General features: G+C 60.2%; 3 protein-coding genes across 3 annotated transcripts; all 3 read left to right on the plus strand.

Annotated features, from left to right (window-relative positions):
* Positions 1-4,743: 4,743 nt before the first annotated feature.
* Positions 4,744-7,753, plus strand: PRTN3 (proteinase 3; the record flags this gene model as incomplete). Its single annotated transcript, XM_082836486.1, is given in 6 exon segments — positions 4,744-4,810; positions 5,597-5,756; positions 6,130-6,244; positions 6,942-7,057; positions 7,059-7,170; positions 7,583-7,753. Coding segments are annotated over 6 exon segments (741 nt in total).
* A 3,583-nt stretch (positions 7,754-11,336) lies between these two features.
* ELANE (elastase, neutrophil expressed) lies at positions 11,337-13,829 on the plus strand (the record flags this gene model as incomplete). The annotated part of the gene is made up of 5 exons (XM_082836487.1): positions 11,337-11,403; positions 11,748-11,904; positions 12,103-12,244; positions 13,249-13,479; positions 13,647-13,829. The coding sequence occupies 5 exons, from the start codon at positions 11,337-11,339 to the stop codon at positions 13,827-13,829; spliced, it is 780 nt and encodes a 259-aa protein (XP_082692613.1).
* A 2,471-nt stretch (positions 13,830-16,300) lies between these two features.
* Positions 16,301-18,764, plus strand: CFD (complement factor D). Its single transcript, XM_082836228.1, has 5 exons — positions 16,301-16,483; positions 17,157-17,313; positions 17,426-17,570; positions 17,667-17,924; positions 18,544-18,764. Exons 1-5 carry the CDS (start codon positions 16,426-16,428, stop codon positions 18,703-18,705), a joined length of 780 nt encoding a protein of 259 aa, XP_082692354.1. The 5' UTR covers positions 16,301-16,425; the 3' UTR covers positions 18,706-18,764.
* The last annotated feature ends 2,835 nt before the right edge of the window (positions 18,765-21,599 follow it).

Here is a 21,599-nt window from a genome sequence, read left to right on the forward strand (position 1 = left end):
AAGGTTAGTTGTGTTGCCATTCAGCCATTTTACAGATGGGGAGCCCGAGGCCCTATCACCACTGGCGTTGCTGACGCTTATTGGGCACCAGCTGTGTGCCAGGCCCTCACCCCATCCTACAGTCCTGGTCTGTGGGACCTGGGTCTGTTTATTTGTTTTTCATAATTTATTGCAGTGAAATTCACATAACATAAAATTCACTCTTTTAAAGGGAACAATTCAGTGGTTTGTAGTGTATTTCACTAGGTTGTGCAACCCTCACCGCTGTCCATCACCCCAAAAAGAAGCTCCGTCCCCATCGGCAGTCACCTCTCCTCCCCGTCCCCCAGCCCCTGACAACCACTAACCACTAACCACTAACTCTCTGTTCCTGTAGACTGGCCTGTCCTGGACGTTTCCCATCAGTGGAATCACACCCTGTGTGTCCTTCTGTGTCTGCCTTCTCTCACTGAGCATTGTGTTCTCAGGGTCCATCCACGTGGTAGCGAGTGTCGGGGCTCCACACTTTTTCACGGCTGAGTGATGTTCCCGGGTGTGGAGGGATGTATATCCACATCGTCCATCGATGGTCTCTGGGTTGGTTCCACCCTGGCTAATGTGAATCACGTCGCTGTGGACATCTGTGTACATGTTTTGTTTGAACATCGATTTTCAATGCTATGGATTTGTACCCAGGAGTGGAATTGGGGGTTCAGAATGGGCCCTGCTTTATAGAAGGGGAAACTGAGGCCCAGAGAGGAATGTCAGTGGCTCAGGAGCCCAGAAGGGTCCCAGGGGTCCCGCCTGCTGATTGTTCAGATGGGAAAACTGAGGCCCTAGGGTGTTGGGGTCCAAGAGCATATGGTCTCAGCTTGGAGCCCCCAGCACTGGCCCCCTCAAGAAAGGAGTGTTTTTCCTTTTTCAGGGGAGAAGAGGAAAAAGAGGCTGAGCCTCTCCCGCCCTCCTTCCCTCGATCCTGGGGGGGCGGCTCGGGTCCGCTCGCCCCCTCACCCCGCCCCAGCCCGCGTTCCCGGCGAGGCCGTTGCCTGTTGCACCAGCCACAGTTGGAGCGGGAAGGGGCCGAGGCCACAGCTTCCAGCCTCACTTCCCCTCCACCTGCCGGCCCGACCCCCAGAGGCCCCCGATGGTTCCCTCCCTCCCAGTTACAACCCCCAGGGCTCCCGGTGGCCCCAGCTCCCCACCCGGTCCCGTGCCTTCCCAAGCCTCTGCCTTCAGGCAGCCCCCCAGCCCTGCGCTCACGTGCCTGCCCCCACCCCAGGCCTGAAGCAGCGAGGAGGACCCCGGGCCATCCCCCTGTCTTGTCTGATGCTGTGACTCCCCTCCCCCCCACGCCCCACCCCACCCCACCCACCGGGAGGCTCCCTGGGGAGTGAGAGCTTCCGGCCAGGACCCTGTGGGCAGTTACCTAGCAAGGTTGTGTGTGCGTGTTTCTTTTTCTTTTGCAGTTAAAGCTTTATCGAAATGTACTTCTCCCACCATACAACCCACCCGCTTAACAATTCAGCGGCGTTTAGTATAGTCACAGGGTTGTGCAACCACCACCTCTAATTCCAGAACATTCTCACCACCCTGAAAAGAAGCCCTGTCCCCATGAGCACTCACCCCCATGCTCTCCCCCAGCCCCTGACAAGCAGGAACCCTCTGCCTGTGCTGGACGTTTCCCATCCATGGAATCACACCCTGTGTGTCCTTCTGCGTCTGGCCTCTCTCCCTGAGCATCGTGTTCTCAGGGTCCATCCACGCTGTAGCGAGTGTCAGTGTCTCTCTCCTTTTCGGGGCTGAGTGATGTTCCCCTGGGTGTATCCCCTTTCATCAAGCTCTTAACTGTATTAGGGAAGTCAGCCCCTGAGGTGGGGTTGTTCTCATGACTCCCCAGCATTAACAGATGAGGAAACCGAGGCCCAGAGAGGTGGCGTTTCTAGCCCAGAATCGCAAAGCACAGCAGAATGTGAACCGAGGCGAGGGACTCCGGACCCTGGGGTGAACCCGCCCCGCGTCTGGCCCCGGAAGAGCCTGGATCTGAGAGAGGCACGTGCTGACCCGGCCCAGCCGCCGAGACGACGGGCTGAGACGGGGAGAAGCACAGCAGAAAAAGGAAGGGAGTGGTGGGGTGGCAGCGACAGGGCCGGCACCTGTGCTCACCTCACCTCACTGCGCGCCCACACACTCCAATACTCTAACTTATCCAATCCTCCTGCTGTCGCCCTGGGGGAGGGACTATGACTACGATCACCCCATTGTACACGTGGGGAAACCGAGGCACCAAGCAGCCTGCCCCGCTGGACCGGACAGTGCCAGTCCGAAGAGATGTTCTTGTCAAACGAGAAAAACCAGTTCTGAAAGCAAAAGGCACAGCAGCCCCGGGTTTCTGTGGAGACATGTCAGGGCCACACCCAGGGCTGCGGAGTCCCAGACGCCCTGCGGCCTTTCCCGAGTGACTGGGCTGATGTGTGACTTAAAAACACTTCGGCAATACAGATGGCCAACAGGCACATGAAAAGATCACTAGTGATTAGAGAAGAGGAAATCAAAAATACAATGAGGTGTGAATTCTGACCTCACACGGGTCAGAATGGCCACCATCAAAAAGTCTACAAATTACACATGCTGGAGAGGGTGTGGAGAAAAGGGAACCCTCCTACACTGTTGGTGGGAATGTAAGTTGGTGCAGCCACTATGGAAAACAGTATGGAGGTTCCTCAAAAAACTAAAAATAGAGTTGCCATATGACCCAGCAATCCCACTCCTGGGCATATACCCCGACAAAAGTATAATTTGAAAAGATACATGCGCCCTTATATTCATAACAGTACTGTTCACAATAGCCAAGACATGGAAACAACCTAAATGTCCATCGACAGAGGAATGGATAAAGAAGATGTGGTCCATATATACAACGGAATACAAGTCAGCCATAAAAAAGAAATGAAATAATGCCTTTTGCAGCAACATGGATGAACTTAGATATGATCATACTAAGTGAAGTAAGTCAGAAAGAGAAAGACAAATACCATATGATATCACTTATATGTGGAATCTCAAATATGACACAAATGAACTTATCTTCGAAACAGAAACAGACTCATGGACATAGAGAACGGAGTTATGGTTGCCAAGGGGGAGAGGGGTGGGGGAGGGATGGACTGGGAGTTTGTGGTTAGCAGATGCAAACTATTATACATAGGATGGATAAACAGCAAGGTCCTACTGTAGAGCACAGGGAACCATATTCACTAACCTGTGATAAACCATAATGGAAAAGAATATGGAAAAGAATATAAAAAATAAATTAATTAATTTGAAAAAAAGAGCCGGGGGGGGGGAAAGAAAAGAATATATATATATATATATATATACATATATATATGTATAACTGAGTCACCTTGCTGTTTAGTAGAAATTAACACAATATTGTAAATCAACTCTACTTCAATAAAATTTAAAAGATAAAAAATAAAAACGCATCGGCAGAGGGGCAGCCACCCGCAGGGCGGGAAGCAGTGAGGCGCGCAGGCTGCTCCAGGAGTCCTTTGTGGGCAAAACTCAGAGCAGGTGTTTCTGCCTCAGAGACGTTCATTCATTCCAAAGGGGAAAGTGTGACTCGGCGGGAGGGACACGCAGGCGCCTCAGAGATGATGCCCCACGTCCTGGGGACCATCGATCGGTATGCAGACCCCATCTCCGTGTGGGGACCCCGCACAAGCCCATTCGGAGGGACGTTCCCCCAAAACCCCACCAGGTTGCCACCAAGGACACGGTATGAGGGCCAGGAGAGGCTGAGGGGCTGCCCCAGAGCCCAGGAGACTCGGGGAGGCGGGGTGGGGGATCCTGGACCAGAGACTGGCTGATTGTGAAATCCAGGCGGCCTGTGAGGGGGCAAACTTTGTGCAAGACGTGGCCCCGGGGAAGCTGGGGCGGCACATCCGGGAATTCTGCGGACTGCTGTAAGCGTGAAATGCTTTCAAAATGAAAAGCTTAACAACTTTTTTTTGGCCCCCAAATTCCGTGAGCTCCTCTATCTATGCTTCTGTAGGTTTAAATTTTTCATAATAATGAGTCAGTTATAAATAGATACATAAATAAATGTCTCCCGGCACCAGAGTCTCCCCCTGCCCCCTCCCGTGTGGGGCAGCATTGCTGGTCCCAGCCACTGCATGCCAGGAGCCCCCCAGTCGTGACGACCACAGGTGTCCCCAGATATCTCCAGGTGTCCCTGGGGGAGGAATCGCCCCAGGTGAGAGCTCTGCCTTAGAGGGAAGAGCGACTCCCCCAGACAAAGTGAGGGCAGAGAGATGATCCTGTGGGTCTCAGGAGGCACAGGGCTCTGAGACCCTCACCCCCTTTTCTGTCCTGCTGAGTGGGATTCATCCCACCCCTGCACACGTCGGTCACACCTCACCTTGCTGGGGCTACAGGGACCCTCTGGGGGCAGGCAGTGCCCCCTTGGAGGTGTGGAAGCTGGGGTGCATGGCACTGTGAGGGCTGTGGCCACAAGCCCCCTTGTCCAGAGGACTTCCAGCATGGGGTGGGTGGGAGCCACCTTCCTGCATCTCTTGAGGACCCCGAGCCTGAGCCTGAAGGCCCTGCAGGCTTCCTGGGGTGCAGCTTTGACCCCCAAGCTCCCGAGCCCTCAAGCTGGAAGGAGGAAGTGGGGACGCCCAGCCCAGGTGTGGGGCAACCCTAATGGCCTCCCTGAATTGGGGCTATAAGAGGGGGTGGGCAGGCAGGGGGCATGGCCCAACCATGACCCGAAGCTGCAGACCCTCCAGCCCTGCCCTCGCCCCGGTGCTGCTGGCTGTGCTGCTGGGCGGTGCGTGGGGCCCAAGTCCGTCCGTCCGTCCATCTGCCTGTCCCATGCCCTCACGGCTCAGATGGGGAAAGTGAAGCAGGACCCAGCTCAGCTGGCTGCTTGGGATGAATGCCTCAAGGGGAGGGGAGGAGAGAAAGGCGGGGCCTGGGATACGTAGCTCTCTTTCCCCATCTGTAAAATGGGCAAAACCTAGTCCTTCCTGCCCAGGGAGGTGTCCTAGGGACTCAACATAACCAGAATCCCTGGACAGCACCTGGCACCCAGCAAGCACTCAGTAAGTGTGCACGCACGAACGAATGTGTCACCGAGTGAACGACGCACATGTCAGAGGAAAAACCGGAGTGAGGGAACCCCTCCGCCCTCATCCTGATGAGGCTTTTTCATGCCTCAGTTTGTCCATCTGCAAGATGGGTCATCTTGCCAGCTTCTTCCCCCTCCTGACCTCCAGGACTGGGCGCCGCTGCTTCCTGGGAGCCTTCAGAAATAATAATGATAATGACCACCGGGCTCTCCCCAGCGCTAACTGTCCCGGGCCCGGGCCTCTTCCCTCCACAGCCCCCAGCCGCCCTGTGCTGCTATGGGACCTCCAATTTGCACATGGGGAAACGGAGGCTCTGAGGGGTCCCGGGCCTGGTGGAGGCCACACAGCGGCTCTGCCCTCGTCCCCCGACCCCCGTCTGGGCTCCCTGGGCGGGGGATGGGGCGGTGGGGTGGGGTCGGTCCCCCGTCCAGGGAGCCGCGGAGGGCGTTAGGCAAGGCGACGGCCGCTGGCCCCGGCGTCCCCAGGTGTAGCCCGGGCCGCGGAGATAGTGGGCGGGAGGGAAGCCCAGCCCCACTCGCGCCCCTACATGGCGTCGCTGGAGCTGTTCCCCAGCAACCACTTCTGCGGGGGGACCTTGATCCACCCGCGCTTCGTGCTGACCGCAGCCCACTGCCTGAACAACGTGTGAGCGAGTGCGCCTGCGCGGTGCGGGCCTGCCCGGGGAGGGGGTGGTGCTCCGAGGGAGGGGGCGCGGCGCTGCCCCGGGGGTCCGAGGGGGCGAGGCGCGGCCTGCCTCCGCTTGCCTGGTCTCAGCCCCTCCGTCCATCTGCCCAACCCTCTCATCCCGACCTAGGCAGGCACCTGCCCTGCTCCCCAGTCCGACGTGACCCCCTGAAGCCCCAGGAGGATTAGCTCAAGCCAGGGGTCCAACCCTCGGGGGCAAGATGCAGATGCGGGGTGGGGGGGGCGTCTCCTGGGACGGCGGGCAGTCCCTGAGGGGCTGCACCCTGGGCCTCAGGACGGGGGTGAGGGGCGCGTGGGGGGGTCGGGGTCCCAGCGAGGCGCACAGCCTGCAGACCTCCGAGCCCACCGAGCAGAGGTTCAGCATCAGCCGCCTGTCTGAGAACAACTACGACCCACAGGAGAAGCCGAATGACGTCCTCCTCCTGCAGGCGGGTGCGCGGGGCCAGCAGGGCCCAGGGACCCCCGTTCATTCATTTTCCAGCACCTACTGTACAGGAGCCCCGGCGGGCGTGGGACACGGCCTGGTGGGGAGAGAGCCAGTCACCACCTTCTGAGCAAGCGGGATGCCCCCACGCCCCGCCCCCAGCCTTTGCCCAGCTGCGTCCCCTCCCTGCTGCCTGCGCTGTTCCCAGATACCCTCAGCCTTGGCACCAGCCTCCCCTCCTCAGGGAAGCTTCCCCTCACCCTACTTGAGTGACAGCCACCCCTCCCCCGATACACTGTTCATCATTGGGCTATGTTTCCCTTGACTCTGCCGCCTGCCATTCTCTTCTTGGCCCCTCCCAGCCCCAAAGATCAGCTCCCGGAAGGCAGAGGTAGGATCCCCAGGGCTTAGCCCAGGATCAAGCATACAGTTGGTGCTCAATAAGTGCTTCGTAAGTGAATGAACGCAACAGTGACCAATGCTGCAAAGGGGAGTCTCATGGCCCCGGGGAATGTGAAACTGAGCCCTGGCAGGTTTGGAGGGTGATCAGGGCAGCCTCCCTGGAGGAGGTGACCCCTGAGGTAGAGCCAGGCGGAGGGAACAGCATGTGCAAAGGCCTGGAGGAGGCACTTTGAGATAATCGTCCACGGGTGGCTGCGGGTCCTGGAGACTCACTGCCCACCAACCGCCCTCTGTCCCAGCTGGACCGCCCGGCCACCCTCAACCCCCAGGTTGCGGTGGCCCAGCTCCCCCAGCAGAACCAGCTGCTGCCCCACGGCACCCAGTGCCTGGCCGTGGGCTGGGGCCGCCTGGGCACCTGAGCCGCTGCCCCAGGTCCTGCAGGAGCTCAACGTCACCGTGGTCACTTTCCTGTGCCGGCCACAGAACGTGTGCACGTTTGTGCCCCGACGCAGCGCTGGCATCTGTTTTGTATGTACTGGGGGCTGCAGCTCGGTGGCTGCAGGGACAGCCGGGAGAGGGAGGGAGGGCAGGCAGGCGGGTGCCTCCGTCACACCATCTGGAAGGTGGGCACACCCATCGTGAGGGGGTAACGGGGCCTTCATGGGTCTGGGGGCTTTTCCACCCCGCAGCCCCCCCTTGGGTGGGTGCCCCAGCCCCGCTCCTGGGGCCACACCCAGAATTCTGGGGTCCAGGTATATAGCAGGGGGCCAATAAATGCCCTCTCTCCTCCAGAGGGGCCTCCCCTCCCTGTCTCACCCACATACTTTAAAGAAAATTCTAGACTGGAAACATTTCACCCCTACGTGGCCCCTTCCCCTGAGGTAGCCTCATCTGGCTGCTGGCCTGGCCTGAGTGACTGACCGACCTGCCCCCTCCCCAGGGGGACTCGGGCGGCCCCTTGATCTGTGACGGTGTCATCCAGGGCATGGACTCCTTTGTGATCCAGGGATGCGCCACCCGCCAGTACCCGGACTTCTTTGCTCGCGTCTCCCTCTACGTAGACTGGATCCTCTCAGTGCTGAGCAACGCGGGGGGCGAGGACGGCCCCTGAGCCCCACCCCCACCCGGGCACTGAGGCCACGCTGTGGAGAGACGCGGCGGGTCTGCTTCTGCGCCCGTGCCCCCCTTCCTGCGCCCCCGGCTCTTGGGAGCCAGGCAGACCCACGGTGCATCAATAAAAGCTGAACCGTCCCCCTGGCTCCTGTGTGTCCTTCCCACAGGGAGATGTGGGGGAGAGTGGCCCAGGGTCCTCAGCGTCCGAGTCCCCAAACCCCGAGCTCGGGGTGGGGGTGGGAACAGAGGCCTGGAAGTTGGAGGAGGGCGCAGGTCACAGCGGATCCCACTCCCCAGATGCCCGCAGACGTGGGCTCTAACCCAGCCCCGCCAGTGTGACCCGGGGCAAGCTGCCGCCCCTCTCTGTGCCTCAGTTTCCTCATCTGGAAAACGGAGTCACTCCAGACATTTCCCAAGTGTCCAAGGAGCCCCACCCTGGCCCTCAGGGCTAGGGGTGTCCTGTCCAGTTCTGTGTCTCCCAGCTCTGGGGCCACTTGAGGACCAAGCTCTCATAACACGGGGTGCCCAGGGCCTGTGGGGCTCCTGACCAGTCAGGGGCAGGCAGAAAGGCTATTAGGGAGGCTTCTTGAAGGAGGCAGCAATGCCTGAATACGAACAAAAGGAGAAGTGTCGCCAGGCAAGGCACAGCCAGTGTAAGAGCCCTGCATCAGGACAAGCTTGGGGGTGTTGGGGAAGGAGAGCAGGTCAGGGAGGGGGCAGGGCTGGAGCATGCAGGGCCACAGAATGAACTGGGGTCTAGAGGAGAGGCCTGAGGCCAGGCAGAGGTAGGGGTCATTGGCCAGCCGTGGAGAGGGCACGTGGCCATGGCAATGAGGCAGTGGAGGCTCAGAGAGAGGGGCCAACCAGCTCACCGGACACACCAGAGTTGGAAGGCAGCTCTTTTGTTACTGATTTACTCTGCCGCCATCTGGTGGCAGCATGCGAATTCAAGCTGGAGCCAGAACCCCCAGGGCTGCCCCCTTTTTAACTGTTTCACACCTCAGCCGACCACCCCAGGGGAGGAGATGAGACTGGTTTTCCACTTCAGCAGGAGCAAGGGTGTGCTGAGACCTGAGGCAAAGCCGAAATACTGGGAAACGCAAGCTGATAAGTGTTGAGGGAACGCCGGGAATTTTCTGCATTTCCCACGGGCCAGCGGCAGGGAAGTGGTTTCTATAAAAAGCCCAGAGGGATTTTGGTGCCCAGCACTGGGGGTAAATGAGGTTTGCTGGAGGGAATGTTGGATTGAGCCCATTGATGGGAACAGAAAGACCCAGAAAAAACAGCCCCGGGTGTTTTCTATTTTCTTTCTTTTTTTTTAACTTTTTTTTTTTTTTTTGGCTGCCTTGGGTCTTTGTTGCTGCGCACAGGCTTTCTCTAGTTGCGCGAGCGGGGGCTACTCTTCGTTGTGGTGCGCGGGCTTCTCACTGCGGTGGCTTCTCTTGTGGAGCACGGGCTCTAGGCGCGCGGGCTCAGTAGTTGTGGCTCACGGGCTTCAGTAGTTGTGGCGCACGGGCTTAGTTGTTTCGCGGCATGTGGGATCTTCCCGGACCAGGGCTCGAAGCCGTGTCCCCTGCACTGGCAGGCGGATTCTTAACCACTGCGCCACCAGGGAAGCCTGTTTTCTATTTTCTATGAGCCCGTGTACGTGTGTGTGTGACAGAGGAAAGTTCTGCACAGCAAAGATCAGATCCAAGAAGGGGAGGTGAAGCTGGGGGATATAGGGGCCTGGGTTGATTTGCTGGAGGTTGGCCGGGGTTGTTGAGATTCAGGGGACAGACCCACAGGAATCATAAACAGGATGTTGGGCAGATGCGACCTGGGGGACCTCGGGGACGGCAGGGCGGCTCCCAACAGCGTGGGAAGGACACGCAGAGCATCACTTTCCTGTTGCGGTGTGACGGGGATCAAGCGCGAGACTCCCCGTGGCATCACGGCTCTGATCGTGAATCAGAACTCCCCCAGATGCCCAGCCCCGCTCCCCAAGGCAACCGGCACCGTGCCCTTTGGAAGAGGGTTAATGGTTAACAAGCCCTCAAGGACGGCACTTTCTCATCTGAGAACTTTACAAAAAGTTCATTCATTTAATCCTCAGGACAATCCTGTGAGATGGGAGCCTATAACTTCCATTTTACAGATGAGGAAACTGAGGCATGGAGGGGTTACATCCATAGCCTGAAGTCATAGTGGGCAAGTGGCCACTCCAGGATCTGAACCCAGAGTCCACAAGCTTAGCCACCATGACCTGTGAGGAAATAGCATACAGGTGGTGCTCCATATAGATGCAGCTTTTGTTTAAATCTGGTCTCCCTGCCTGAGTCACGGTCTCCTCCATTATTCCCACCCCCACTGGAAACAGGGTTATGTATACAGCAGGTGCTTACCAAGTGCTCTATGGTAACTTTAACTCAGCAGGGTGGGGACCCCACCGAGAGGGGAGAGATGGAGGTTTGCTTGCCTGTGGCCACACACCAAGGAGGAGCCCAGGGACAAACTGGACTCCAGCCCCAGCCCGCCTCTGGGTGTCCCTGAGGGCCCCCGCCCGCCTGTTCCTGCAGATGGAGCCGTTGGTTCCCTCCCCTGAACCCTGCTCCGAGCCAGGAGAACGTTGCTTCTTGCGACAGCATTGGCTACAACAGTTGCAGCTGGAGCAGCCTGGGACGGGGTGGGGGTGGGGGGGGAGTTGAACTGGGGCCACGGGGCTGGGAACTGGCCCTGGTGGACCCCATCTCCATCGTTCGGCTTGAGTTCTTCCAAGGTCCAGGCTGAAGTTCTCAAACTTGGTTGGAGATCCATGATCCAGCCTCCAGGCCTGGGCAGGAATTTTTTCCTCTGCCTCAGGCTGGAAGGGGGTTCAGAGAAGCTCAGAGGGGTGCGGGTGGGGTGGGGGTGGGAGGGATTCCTTCCCAGAACCTCTGAGGGCCCCCAGAGACTGACCAGGTCCCAGGTGGGACTGAGTTCCCCGTTAGGAACAGCAACCAGTCTGGGCTCCAAGAGGGAGACCCAAGGCTGAGGAATAGGCAACAAGTCTCCCTCCAGCTGTGCACTGTGGGCACCTGGGTTCAAAGCCCAGTCCCCCCACCATTTCACTGGGTAGGCAGCTCCCAAATGTCAGGACAGGGCTGCGTGCACATGGTTGCCGTTGCCCTGGGTAAACTGAGGCACGTGGGCGTCCCAGCCAACTCCTCTGGGCCGGAGTGGTCAGATTTAGCAAAAATACAGTACTCCCAGCTAACTTTGAATGTCGGATAAACAAGGACTAACTTTGTACGTAAGTACATCCTGTGCTTATATTTGGGATATACTTATGCTAAAAAAAAAGAAGCTTATCTGACGTTCCAGTTTAATTGTGCATCCTGAGTTTGATCTGGGGACCCTCCTGGAGCCAGCCCCGCCCCTTGCACACATCCTCTCCCCCCTCTTCTCCCATCACCCCCTCGTCCCCCACGTCCCAGGATGGGCAGAGAGGAAGCGGGGGCACCAGGCCCCCCCACGGGCAACTGCAACGGTCTCGGGGCATGGGGGCTATAAGAGGGGCAGGTGGGCACAAAGGGCAGAGACGCCAGAGCTCCCGCCCAACCATGATCCAAAGCTGCAGACCCTCCAGCCCTGCCCTGGCCGCTGTCCTGTTGGCCGTGCTGCTGGGCGGTGAGCGGGGCCCGGGTCTGTCCCTGGGGTCCAGTCCTGCCTCTCCACCTGCTGGGGACCCTCTCGGCCCCCTCATCCTCATGGGGAGTGACAGCTGGGATAAGGAGAAGGCTGAGGTCCTGAGTGGTGAGGTCTGAACAGCGGGGTCTCTGGGGACTCCCAGCGGGTGAAGTCCAGATCTAGCTGCGCCCTGGCAGGGGGACCGTGCAGGCCCCCTCCCCTCTCTGGGCGACAAGCACGGCAAGAACCCGACCCGGTGGGGTCCTGGGAGGGGGGGTGGGGTTTCCCGGGCGGGGGCGGGGCTCCTCCGCGCCGCTCACCGCCGCCACCGCCCTTGCCCCCAGGCCCCGCGCTGGCCTCGGAGATCGTGGGGGGCCAGCCGGCCAGGCCGCACGCGTGGCCCTTCATGGCGTCCCTGCAGAGGCGCGGACGCCACTTCTGCGGCGGCACCCTGATCGCGCGGAACTTCGTGCTGTCGGCCGCGCACTGTCTGAACGGCATGTGAGTGTCCCCGCGCGTCCCCATCTCGGGTTCCAGTGCGCCCGCCGCGCGAGGGTCGCGCGGGCCGTGCTGCGGGCCCGGGGTGGGGCCTTCCGGCGAAGGCGCGAGGGTCTGCAGGTCCTCCTGCGCTCGGGCGGGGTCTCTCCGCCGCTCCCGACCCCGCGGGCGCCCCAAAAACCTCCTGTCCCCCCGCCCCAGGAACCACCAGTCGGTGCGCGTGGTGCTGGGGGCACATAACCTGCGTCAGCAAGAGCGGACCCGGCAGACGTTCAGGGTCCAGCGGGTCTTTAAAAACGGCTTCAACCCCTTGCGCCTGCAGAACGACATCGCGGTTCTCCAGGTGCGCGGCCGGGGGCGGGGCAGGAAGAGCAGGTGCAAAGGCCCGCGGGAGGCTTGGGGAGGGTGGGGGAGGGGCAGGAGCCTGGGGGACAAGGCTGGCGGTCGCAGACCCGGTGTCGCCCCCATCTCTGTGTGCCTCAGTCTCCCCCTCTGTAAAACAGAGAAATACTCCCCACCCCCACCCCAGCCCCGCCGTGCAGGGCTGTCAGAGATTACATGAGATGACAGCGAGAAAGGTATTTTTGTGCCCGCTGGCGGAGGGAAGGGGCAGTCTCCCTCTTTGCCAAATGGGGCAAAATTCCCCACATTCGGGCCAGTGGGAGACCGGAGGGAGAAACCTGCCTTTCCCCTCTGCTTGCCCAGCTATGATTATTCTCAGGCAATGTTCTAGAACAAGGGTTTTATGGTCGTTGCTGTGGCCCATCGTTTGCTTTATTACCTTTTTTTTTTTTTTAGAGAAGATGTTGGGGGTAGGAGTTTATTAATTAATTTATTTTTGCTGTGTTGGGTCTTCGTTTCTGTGCGAGGGCTTTCTCTAGTTGTGGCAAGCGGGGGCCACTCTTCATCGCGGTGTGCGGGTCTCTGACTATCGCGGCCTCTCTTGTTGCGGAGCACAGGCTCCAGACGCGCAGGCTCAGTAGTTGTGGCTCACGGGCCTAGTTGCTCCGCGGCACGTGCGATCCTCCCAGACCAGGGCTCGAACCCGTGTCCCCTGCATTAGCAGGCAGATTCTCAACCACTATGCCACCAGGGAAGCCCTATTACCTACTGTTTATTGCACTCAAGACAGATCCAGGGATGCCCTGAGCCACGGTGACTGCTCCCACTTTACGGACGGGGAAACTGAGGCTTGAAGTGGGAGGCAACCTGCAGGGTGGGTGTCCTGCTCTGAAACATCCCAGGACCATGGTGGAGCCTCGGTTGGGGAAACCAGGGCCCAGAGAGGTGAGGGTCGTCACTCCCCACCCTCTGTGACATGCCACTCCTCCATCCCACCTGCTGCAGCTCAGTGGGATGGCCACCATCAACACCAATGTGCAGGTGGCCCAGCTGCCCGCCCAGGACCAAGGCGTGGGAGAAGGGGTGCAGTGTGTGGCCATGGGCTGGGGCCAGCTGGACACGAACCGGCCACCGCCCCCAGTCCTGCAGCAGCTCAACGTGACCGTGGTGACAGCCCTCTGCCGCCCCTCCAACGTGTGCACCCTGGTGCCAGGCCAGCATGCCGGCATCTGCTTTGTACGTACCCCATGTCCCCCCGAGCCACCACCGCGCTCCCATCCAGGCTGCAGCAACGAGGACTACAGCCAGACCCGTGGAAGGAATCCCCGACCCTGAAGGGGGTGGGTGGGGGTGTGAGGGTGGGGACTGGAAGCCCAGACTCCCGAACTTGTCTGGCTCCACAGGGGGACTCCGGCGGGCCCCTGGTCTGCAACAGGCTGGTCCATGGGATCGATTCCTTCATCCGAGGGGGCTGCGGCTCCGGGACCTTCCCGGACGCCTTTGCCTCCGTCGCCAAGTTTGCAGACTGGATCAACTCCATCATCCGCCGCTACGGTGACAATGACGGCCCCTCCCTAGGGTGGTGACGATGACGGCCCCTCCCTAGGGTGGTGACGATGACGGCCCCTCCCTCCACCCTAGGGACGCTGCAGGCAGGACCTGCTAGAAGGGGCTTCTCCTGTCACCCCACCTGACCCGCCCCTGGCTGGGCCCTTCCCATGCAGCGTCATGTGGCACCTAGCACAATAAAAACATTCTGTTTTGTAGAACGTGTCTGGGGGTTTGCTGGTTGTGCCACCGAGTGTCAAAAGTCCTCAGGAGAATGTCTTGGGCATGTCACGAGTACGCTGCCACCAGGTGGCAGCTAATTCAGGGCATTGGGGTAAGAAGTCCCTTCCCCACCCTCTACAAAAGGATACTGATTGCCATTTCTGGTTTTTCCTCCTATCAAGCATAATTAAACTAATGTTGCAGGTGGCGATAATGAAAAGCACTGTAGCAAGTGTTCATGAGTGCTTACAAGGCATAGAAATCATTGTGAGTCTTTGCAAGTATTCACTCAACTGGTCCTCTCCGCCCTCGAGGCAGGTCCTATGAGTTGCCCCACTTTACAGATGAGGAAGTGGAGGTGCAGAGAGCTGTGAAGCCACGCTCAGGAGCCTGGGTTTGAGTCCCAGCTCTGTGACTTTGGGCAACTTGCTTGCTGTCTCTGAGCCTCAGTTTCCCTGTGGGGAAGAGTGAGGCACACTATCTGGGAAGGACCCAGCCAGGGGTTGGGGTCCCAGGCCAGCCTTGGCCTCACTGGGTGGGGAGACAATCCCTCCCCCACCTCCCCAGCCTTCTGCCTTGGCAGGGGTCGGGGGGCAAAGCCACGCAGATGTTTCACAAGGAAACACCCAGCCCCGAAGGAGTCACAGCCCTGGGGGAGACGGCCAGCCTGCACCCCTCTTCTGCCTCTGAGCCTGAGGAGGAACCTCCTGGGGCCACAGGTGGGGGCCGCGACACATGTGGCCTCTGCCATCACTCGGCTCACAGTCTGATGGCGTGGGAAACAATCACCCAAGCAAGTAAATGAGAGAAGTTAACATCAGGTGACACCCCTTCCCCCACCCCGGACCCCACACCAGGGGGCCAGGATAAATCTCTCCCTCTCTGTCCCCTCGTGCCAAATCCTCAAATACCCGATCCCTGCAGCACCCCCCCCCGGGGGTCCCACCTCAAGGTCGTTAACGTCTGCTGTTCCCTCTGCCTGCCAGATCTTCCCGCAGGTTGTCACCGGGGCACACCTCCCCCCAGGTGCCAGTGGCTCAGAAAGGTGACCCACTGCCCTGCAATCACTTTTTCCACTTAATAAATACTACACCCTGGCGGTCTTTCCATGTCAACAAAGCATCCGGGGACGAGCAGGGTTATTTATGGAACCATCTTGTCTTGTTGGGTCATTTCCAAATTTTGTTGCAATTTCCAACACTCTGACTTACATAATCTGGACTCCACATGCAAATGGGCTTTCGTTTCAGAGTTCCTGATTTGAGTAAGAAAACACGTTGGGATCCAACAAGTCACATGTGCTAGGTTGTTCTCTATTTTTCTTTTCACCACGAAAAGAAGGAGAGGGGGAAAGATTGTGCACTGTTCCCACTGGGAACAGCCTGAGGTCCTCCCCACCCTTCTGGTCACACGCAGCATCTCCCGCTAGTAGTAGGTTCACGAGATGTTGACCCGCCATCCCCAACTTATAGAGGGCCATGTGACCCAGGTTCTGCTCCTCAGAACCTGCCATCCGCTGCCCACAGTGACGGTGTAGGGGCATGCGATCCAAGCTCGGCCAGTCAGAGGCAGGCTTGAGATTCCGGCTACAGTGATGGGGAACTTACGGAGGGGCTGACGGAGCTCCTGGGCTGAGTCTGGGGTCACAACAGGGGAGCCTGGTGAGGAGAAAAGCCATCAAGGAGGAAAGGAGGAACCAAAGGCAGAAACCTGACCTTGTTCAAGTAACTGGAAGCTACACCTGAAGGTAGACCCATGAACTTTCCAGGTAATTTCCTTGTAGAAGGCTCCACCCAGTTTGCCTCGGTTTTCCTGTCACTTGTATCCAATGGTCTTTCCAGCTGCCCCCCACACACCACCTTTCCAATATTCTACTTGTTGGGGTATCAAGCTCCAGAGCCCCAGCAACAGGGACAAGGGTGTTGGATGACCTCTCCCCCACCCCCACCCGACCTCCTCTCCAAGTTGCAGGAGGAAGAGGAAGAGAAAGAAGCAGAAAATGCGGAAGTGGGCTGTTTACAAACTGTGGTTCCCAGCTGCTGCTGTGAAACTTTGGGGCTGCAGAGGCACTCTGCAGAGACGGGGCTGTGAGGCTGGGTGTAGGTCCATCCCTCTGCTCTGCCTGCCACCCATCCTGAGGGGCTGCTCCCCACAGGAGCCCCTGGGCGTGGCCCAGCCCTGGGCCAGGCTCACAGAGGCGGGACGTATGCCCAGCAGCCTGTCTATACTCTTGGTACAAAGTCCATGGGAGACAACCACACCCCTGGGGAGGGTGGACAGATGGCTTCCCCATGCCAACTGGGCTGCTGCTCACCCGGCTGATAGGGCCTGTGCGAGAGCCCGCCCCCTTCCACCCTCATAAAAGCACCCCCAGGGCCTGGCCTGGGTCAGTGTCAAGGCCACTGCAGCATCATGGCAGACCGCTCCCTGCACCTGGCGGCTCTGATCCTCCTCGGGGCGACCGTGTGTGGTGAGTGAACCTGGGCCTGCGGTGACCGCTGGGGGCCACCAGCTTGCAGGGCGGTCAGCCAGGGGGCCTGCTCCGTCAAACAGGACTGTCCTCCAACCCCCCCTAAGTGGGCAGGGAGGGGGCAGGTTTCACATGAACAGAAGCCTCTGAAAACCAAGGAATTCTCAAAATTTTGGTGCTTTATTTTTTTGGTGGGGAGGAGGCCGGGCTGTGCAGCTTGTGGGATCTTAGATCACCCACCAGGGATTGAACCCGTGCACTCGGCAGTGAAAGCAACGAGTCCTAACCACTGGACCACCGGGGGTAATTCTCAAAACTTTGAACCTAGCTTTCCACACACTGGAAAACCGGCAGCTCGAGGGGTAATGGCTGGCAGGGGTGTTGGGTTTGGACAGTCCGGCTTTCCTTATGTTTAAATTGCAGCCTCAGGCCCAATGTGTAGGTATGGCATTTGCCCCAGACTCGGTCACTCCCTATCATCTGTCTTCTCGGGCATTCCTCCCTGGGCCCCCCCGGAGTTTGCAACTCTGTCGGAGAGAATTGTAAGGATGGAATTCCAGGTCTGAGGCGTGCTGGAGCCGCCTCGGGGTAGAGAGAGAATCAATCCTAGCGGGGGGGGGGGGGGGGGCTGCAGTCACCCCCTAAGTCCTCACGCTGACCTGCCTACCTCCAGCGGCTCAGCCCCGCGGCAGGATCCTGGGCGGCCGAGAGGCCATGTCCCACTCGCGGCCCTACATGGCATCCGTGCAAGTGAACGGCAAGCACGTGTGCGGAGGCTTCCTGGTGGCCGAGCAGTGGGTAATGAGCGCAGCGCACTGCCTGGAGGATGTGTGAGTGGCCTGGGGCAAAGAGCGGGACGGGGTGGGGTGGGGTGAGGTGGGGTGGGGTGGGGTGAGGTGGGGCGGGAACGTGACTCTGATGGTGGGTCCACCCCACTCCCAGGGCCGACGGGAAGGTGCAGGTGCTCCTGGGCGCGCACTCCCTGTCACAGCCGGAGCCCTCCAAGCGCCTGTACGACGTGCTACGCGCAGTGCCCCACCCAGACAGCCGGCCGGACACCATCGACCACGACCTCCTCCTGCTGCAGGTCTGCTGAGTCTAGCCCCAGTCCCCCCTGCTGCCCCGGGGCCCTCGCCCTCGCCCCCGCCCCGACCCTAACATCCCCTTCCGCCCCAACCCCCAGCTCTCTGAGAAGGCCGTGCTGGGCCCCTACGTGCAGCCCCTGCCCTGGCAGCGCAAGGACCGCGACGTGGCGGCCGGCACGCTCTGCGACGTGGCCGGCTGGGGCGTGGTTAACCACGCTGGCCGGCGGCCAGACCGCCTGCAGCACCTACTCCTGCCGGTGCTCGACCGCGCCACCTGCAACCTGCGCAAGTACCATGACGGCACCATCACCAACAGCATGATGTGCGCGGAGAGCAGACACCGGGACAGCTGCAAGGTGCAAGGGCGGGGCTGGTCCAGTAGAGGGGTGGGGGCCAAGGCCTCGGGAGGGCGAGGCGGGGGGGGGGGGGGGGGCGAGGCCTGCTGGGGGCGGAGCCAACAGAAGGGGCGGGGCGCGCGGGAATACGGGAGGCGAGGCTGATGGAAAGGGCGGGTCGCGCGCGGGGGAGCTCGCAGAGTGCCCCCCCCAGGAGAGTGGGCGTGGCCTGAGGCAGGTGTGGGGGCTGAGATGGGAGGGTCAATGACTCAGACTGGGTGGGCGTGGCTGGCCAGAGGTCTAGGCAGGGTTGGGAGGAGAGGTGGGATCTGGAAGAGGGTGCGGACGAGTTGGGGCCCGAGCTTGGAGAGGGCCAGGAGTGGGGCAGGGTCGGAGGAGGGGGCTGTTCCACTTCCGTGGGACGGAGTGCGGAGTGGAGCCTGGAGAGGGGCGGAGCCGAAAGCCGGCGGAGGTGGGGCCTTGGTGGGCGGGGCCTGAGATTGACGAGCGAGGGAACTGTTGGGACCGGCGGGCTGAGGGGAATTGCAGCAGGCGCCGGTGGAGCCGGACCGGACGCCGAAGGGCGGGCCGGACGCCTACGGCGGCCCTGCACCGGACCTCATGACATCGCTCCCTGCAGGGTGACTCTGGAGGCCCGCTGGTGTGCGGCGGCGTGGCCGAGGGCGTGGTCACCTCGGGCTCACGTGTTTGTGGCAACCACAAGAAGCCCGGCATCTACACGCGCGTGGCGAGCTACGTGGCCTGGATCGACGGAGTGATGGCTGAGGGCTCAGCTGCCTGAGGAGGACCTGAGGGGCGGCGGTCACGGGGGCCCGAGCAATAAAGTCATCCACTCCTGCACCCGGTCCGCCTTTACAGATTGCACGCTGCGTGAGGGAGCGGATGGAGGCGAGCCAAACTGAGGGGGGCGGCAGCGTCCCGGTAATGCGGTGCCAGGAGGTGACCCAAAGGCTGAGAGACGGCGTGCCTGGCGTAGGGATCTTCGGGGACAAAAGTCCGGAGACCCCACGCCCTGCAAGCCGGGCTGGAGCTGCCAGGAGTCGCTTCACGTCTTGGCCACGCGGTGGCGCCCTTACTCTCCCCTGGAAATTGGAGAGACGCCCGGAGACCCAGGGAGGGGCACGAATGGGGGTGGGTGTCCCCTTGGTCCTTGCTTCCCGAGCAGAAAGTGAGGGCCTGCTATGTGCAAGACCCTGCTCTGGGCTGAGATCTAGGTACACAGAGAAGTTGTGTTCTTAGGACCCGTGTCCCAAATGGGAAAACAGGCTGAGAGGCCGTGCGACTCTCCTGACGTCACACAGCAAAGCCTGGAAATGAGCGCAGAGCCACAGGGCCTGCGTTCATAGGCCAGCCCCAGGTGCTGCGCGGTTCACTGAGCAGAGCTGACTGGTGTCCCAGAGCAGCTCCACTGATTGGAGGCCCAGGGGACTCACTGTCCTCCTGGCTCTGTTTACCCCTTTGGGAGGTGACAGGGCAGAACCCAGGTCCTGAGGCCCTGTGCCCTCTCTCCCACTTGGACGAGGGGCCACTGAAGCCCAGCACCTACTAGGCCCCAGGTGTTAAGCCTGGTCCACAAAGGGGGTCTCTGACCTCTCTTTGGTCGAGGAGACTGAGGGTCTGAGAGGTGGTCGTGTGCCCCACCAGGCATTGGAATTGGAACCTATGGCCAGTTTTTGTTTTTCCGCTATGGAGCGTTCATTCATATGGAAGCACTTGTTGAGTGCTTACTGTGTAGACACAGCTGAGACCCAGCCCTGCTCCTAGGAACCGGGTCAAATATTCCATTGCACAGGATGGAACTCCTGAGTCATCCTGAAGACGGGCCTGGGGCTCTCAGCGTACTCACTGTTCGTCTGAAATTCAGATTTAACTGTCGTCCTGCATTTTACCTGGCACCACTAGTGGGGGCTACAGACCAGACTAGGCTGTCCGTGTTGGTGAGCCGCGGGCCCTGAGGTCAGAGCAGGACCAGATGGAGTGGGTGGGGCAGGCAGAGGGGGAGGGATCTGGGGGTCTCCAGGCAGGAGACATAGGCTCCATGCTTTCTACCCCATGGGGGGGTTTCTGCAGTCACATGAAAACTCAGAAGTCCCTGTGACACAGCCGCCTGAGAGCCCTGTGACCCTGCAGGGCCTCTTCTAGCAATTTCCCCACAGATGCTGGTGGGAGGGGGAGGGGGAGCGTAAAGGGAGGGTGGCCCACGTGGCCGTGCCCTCCCCCACTGCAGACGGGAGCCCACTTGCCGTGGGGAGTCAAGAGCAGCTTCTCGCTTCTATTTCCGGAGGATGGTGGCCTCGGCCTCCTCACCTGCAGCTGGGACCCGTGGGCCTGGCTCTGAGGCGGCTGAGGCACAGTGAACACGCAGCCTGACCGACTGACTTGCCTCTCCCTGTCACAGTAACACCTGCCCTGTTGACCCCAGAGGGGGGGACCCGTGTGGACACATGGTGGGGGCAGGACGGGGGGCAAGGGCACATCCCCACCCACAAATCCCCTCTCAACCTGGAGGAACGTTCCAGCAGGGCTCTCAGCAGGGGCCCCCCCCATGGCCCCCAGGTGAGCCCGACGCTTCTGGACAGCCGGGCCCGCTTATGCCTACTGGGCTTGTCACGGCAGTTCACGGAGCGTTCCGCTTATCCACTGCTGCGTAACAAACTGCCCCAAACTCGGCGACGCTGAGCCACCCCGTTCGCCATTCACTGTGCTCAGCTTGTGTGGGTCGGGGTCACAAGGATGTGGGGGGGAGGGGTGTGTGTCCCTGTCCCACCACCTAGATGACCAGAGGCCTGGAGGCTCCAGGATGATGGCCCAGGAGCCAGGCTGGTTCCCACCAGCCTCAGGGTCACCCGGGGTCACCTCCCCTGCACAGGACAGGTGGGAACAGGTGCGAGCCCCAGACCCAAGGGGAGGAGATGTGGACCCGCCCTCCAGGGAGCGTCCAAAGATGGTGGCCGGGGTGTAAGTACCCACAACTTAACCTTAACCAATGAAACATGAGTGCAAGAAACAGGTTCATTTTTCTAAGACAAATACTGGTTTAAAGACTTCAAATGACTTGAGAATCACAAGTTGCTTTAAAAAAACATGGTCAAATGGGGTAAAAAGGCTGAGAAAAAATATGTAGGACTGTGGACCACATGCCCCTCGACCAGGGAGGCCACCCTGGGTCCCCTTTCCCCAAGGGGACAGAAGGCGGTGGCAGCAGCACGGGAAGTGAGTCCGAGGCAGGGTGTCTCCACCCCTCCCGGCATGGCCAGCAGCTCCGGGTCCCCACAAGTCCCCACAGAAGCACCTCTCGGACAGCAGGACCTAGACGCCAAGTGCTGCTGCCGCAGGTGGGCGGGCCGGCAGGGAAGCGGCCCCTGGCCCAGGTAATGGGGCCCCTGGAGCGCTGCCGGCCCCAGAAAGCCCAACAGACACCGCTGCCGCGTGTCGACCTCTGCGGGGCGCCGGGCGGCCCGCCCTCCCTTGCTCCTCCAGAGGAAAACAAGAAGCAATCAATCACCACTTAACAGGCAGGCGCTGTGCACGGGCCCGCAGGGAGCCAGGTATAATGGGTGGAAGCAGCTGCTGGCGAAGCAGGACCCCTGGGGGCCGCGGAGCTCAGGAAACCCAGGCGGAGGGGGAGGGATGCAGAGGGAAAGCAGAGACAGAGACACTCATGTGCGCAGGAAC

This window comes from Leucopleurus acutus (assembly GCF_964270905.1).
Source record: "Leucopleurus acutus genome assembly, chromosome: 3".
NCBI lineage: Eukaryota > Metazoa > Chordata > Mammalia > Artiodactyla > Delphinidae > Leucopleurus > Leucopleurus acutus.